The 2,648-nt window shown below is 62.3% G+C and overlaps 1 protein-coding gene across 1 annotated transcript; it reads left to right on the top strand.

The window, feature by feature from the left end:
* Window positions 1-409: 409 nt before the first annotated feature.
* LOC308072172 (T-cell activation Rho GTPase-activating protein-like) lies at window positions 410-2,249 on the top strand (the record flags this gene model as incomplete). Its single annotated transcript, XM_080408683.1, has 2 exons — window positions 410-1,146; window positions 1,356-2,249. 2 exons carry the CDS (start codon window positions 410-412, stop codon window positions 1,726-1,728), a joined length of 1,110 nt encoding a protein of 369 aa, XP_080264809.1. The 3' UTR covers window positions 1,729-2,249.
* Window positions 2,250-2,648: the final 399 nt, after the last annotated feature.

Raw genomic sequence — 2,648 nt, forward strand, 5'->3', positions numbered from 1 at the left:
TGTCGCGAGTGTCGCCATGCAGGTTGGGCAGCCCACGGAAGGATGTCACCTGGACGGACAAGGACAACTGCTGGGCCGCAGCTGCTGGACGTGCTTCTGCAGGGACATGGAGACTCTGCTGCTGCCCGCAGCTTGCAGGAGGGCAGGGCGAAGGCTGGCACAGGCTGACCCTGTGGCACGATGGCTCTCAAGAGCCTCTAAGTCAACACCTCCGAGCCACAGCCACGGTTCCAGCTGCTGCCTCCCTGCCCATCCTGCCGCACCACACAGCACCGTGCTGCAGGCGGGGCAGCGCAGGGCAGGGCAGGTGCTGGGACCACTGGCCTGGGGTCTCCATTGGTGGTGTCTTACTCTGTTTTCCTTCGCAGCAGGAGGGAGCAGCAGTGGGAGCAGCACCAGCAGGAGGAGGATGGGGCTGCCCTGGCCCTTCGCCCTGCGGCGCACCCCGGCTGCTGCCCAGGCACCAGGGCAGGCGGGCTCCGGCTGCAGCAGGGCGCTCTTTGGGCAGCCCCTGGCAGCCCTCTGTGGGGAGGACAACACGCTGCCCCGGCCCATCCAGGTAAGCCAGCCTGGACAGACGGGGTCCCCAGCCCTCCCTCCGGCTGCTCTGGAGAGGGCCTGCGTGTCCCCAGCAGCTGCAGGGACAGGGCACTGGACTCTGCACCCCCAGAACCTGCTTCTGGTCCCAGAGCCTTTGTGGCGCTTAGGCAACCACGTCTGGGGCAGAGCTCTGGTCCTTGCCACCGCTTGGTTCTTCAGCCAAGCAAGTGGCCTCCTGCCTCTCCTGCAGGAGCTGCTGGCTGTCCTGCGCCAGCGAGGACCAACGACGGAGGGGATATTCCGCAGAGCTGCCGGCGGCACAGAACTTCGGCAGCTACGCGAGGCCCTGGACCGCGGCAAGGACATTGACATGGGAAGTCAGCCTGCGCTGCTGCTGGCCGTCATCTTGAAGGTGAGCGCTTCTGAGCTGCAGCTGGAGGAGCTCCTGGCTGGCCTGCAGTGTTCAAAGGCTCACCTGCAGCCCTTGGCATTGCAGGACTTCCTGCGAAGCATCCCCACCAAGCTCCTCGTCATCGAGCTCTACGAGGACTGGATGGCAGCCATGGAGAGGGCCAGCAAGCAGGCCAAGGTGGAGGAGCTGAAAGCGTAAGTGTGGGCAGCAGCCTGCCTGGTGAGCAGGGACCGGCAGAGTTCTGGGACCTGCCTGCCAAGGCACGGGCTCCTCAGAAAGCTGTCTTTTTGGGCAGCTGCAAAGCTGTGCAACACGGCTGCTGGCTCCCACCCGCCTGGGGCCAGCTGCGGGGATGGCTGTGGGCACCCTCTGCTTCATCAGCCTTGTCTTCCTCTTCCCTCAGGGTGGCTGACAAGTTGCCTGCGGCCAACCTCCTCCTCCTGAAGCGGCTGATGGCCCTGCTGCAGCACATCGGCAACAACGCAGCCACCAGCAGAATGAGCTGCAGCAACCTGGCCATCTGCGTCGGGCCCAACCTGCTGAGCCCACCCAACGAGGACCTGCTCCCGCTGCAGGCCATGCTGGCGGTGACCGAGAAGGTACGCCCTACCCAGCAGCCAGTGCTGCCTTCCCGGCCCATCGGAGCTTGGCTCTTGAGAGGTCCCTGGCTGCCTCCTCCCTTGAGCCAGGGCTGGTGGGCTGGGTGCCTGGAAGAGCAACCCCCAGCCGCAGCCGCCTGCGCAGACGAAGGGTCAGCAGTGGGAAAGGCTGCTTGACACGTCTGCAGGCACCTGGCTTGAGACCAAGGCTTTCATGTCTGCAGGTGAACGTGCTGGTGGAGTTCCTGATTGAAAACTGCGGGGACATCTTTGGGCAGGAGGTGGCCGGCCTCTCCCCTCCATCAGCCGAGGAGGTGCCAGCACCCATGGACAGGTGCACAGGTAGGAGGCGGGACTGAGGCTTGTCACAGACACTGGGGCTTGGGATGCCAGAAACCTCAACGTTGAGGAGACAAGCGGTGTAGGGCTCGGCTGGGCTTTGCTTAGGTGTTCCTGACTTCCAAGAAGTCACGCTGCTGCACGTGCTTTTGCTTTCCAGAGCTGCGGTGTGAAGAGCAAAGTGGCCCTGCAGGCACAGCAGAGACCCAGCATCCGGCAAAAAGCTTTCTGGATGCAGCCGCCTCTCTGCTGGACATCGACAGAGGAGCTGGGGGAGACACAGGGGCAGGGCCCAAAGCGGCAGAGGTACGGCAGCTCCACAGACACTGGGGCAACATGTCTCAAGTGGGACAGTAATTTCCCAGGAGGCCAAGCAGCTGCTGGGCCTCCTCCTTCCTGGCAGCCGCTCTCTTGTGCCTTTGGGGCTCCTCCTCTCCCCCCAGAGTGGTGCGTGTTAAGGAAAACTGGAAAGGCTGTTTCTGGAATGCACTTCATTAAGTATGATCTGCTTCATCAAACAAAACATACCTACAAAATACCCACAAAAGGACAGAAAGGAGTAGCTGCCACCTTGAGAGGGCTTTTGCTCAAATCCTACTCCGTCGCAGCTTCATCAAGTCTAGGCTGCGTTGGCTGGACTGTGCAAAATGTGCACGATGCAAACCAGCATCTCCTCTGTAGAGCTCATACAGCAAATTGGCAGTCAGGCCCCCACTACCCCAGGCCGTCTCTTGCCACCCGTTACCTCCCAAATTTCT

Source organism: Falco punctatus (assembly GCF_963210335.1).
Source record: "Falco punctatus genome assembly, chromosome: 12".
NCBI classification, from domain to species: domain Eukaryota; kingdom Metazoa; phylum Chordata; class Aves; order Falconiformes; family Falconidae; genus Falco; species Falco punctatus.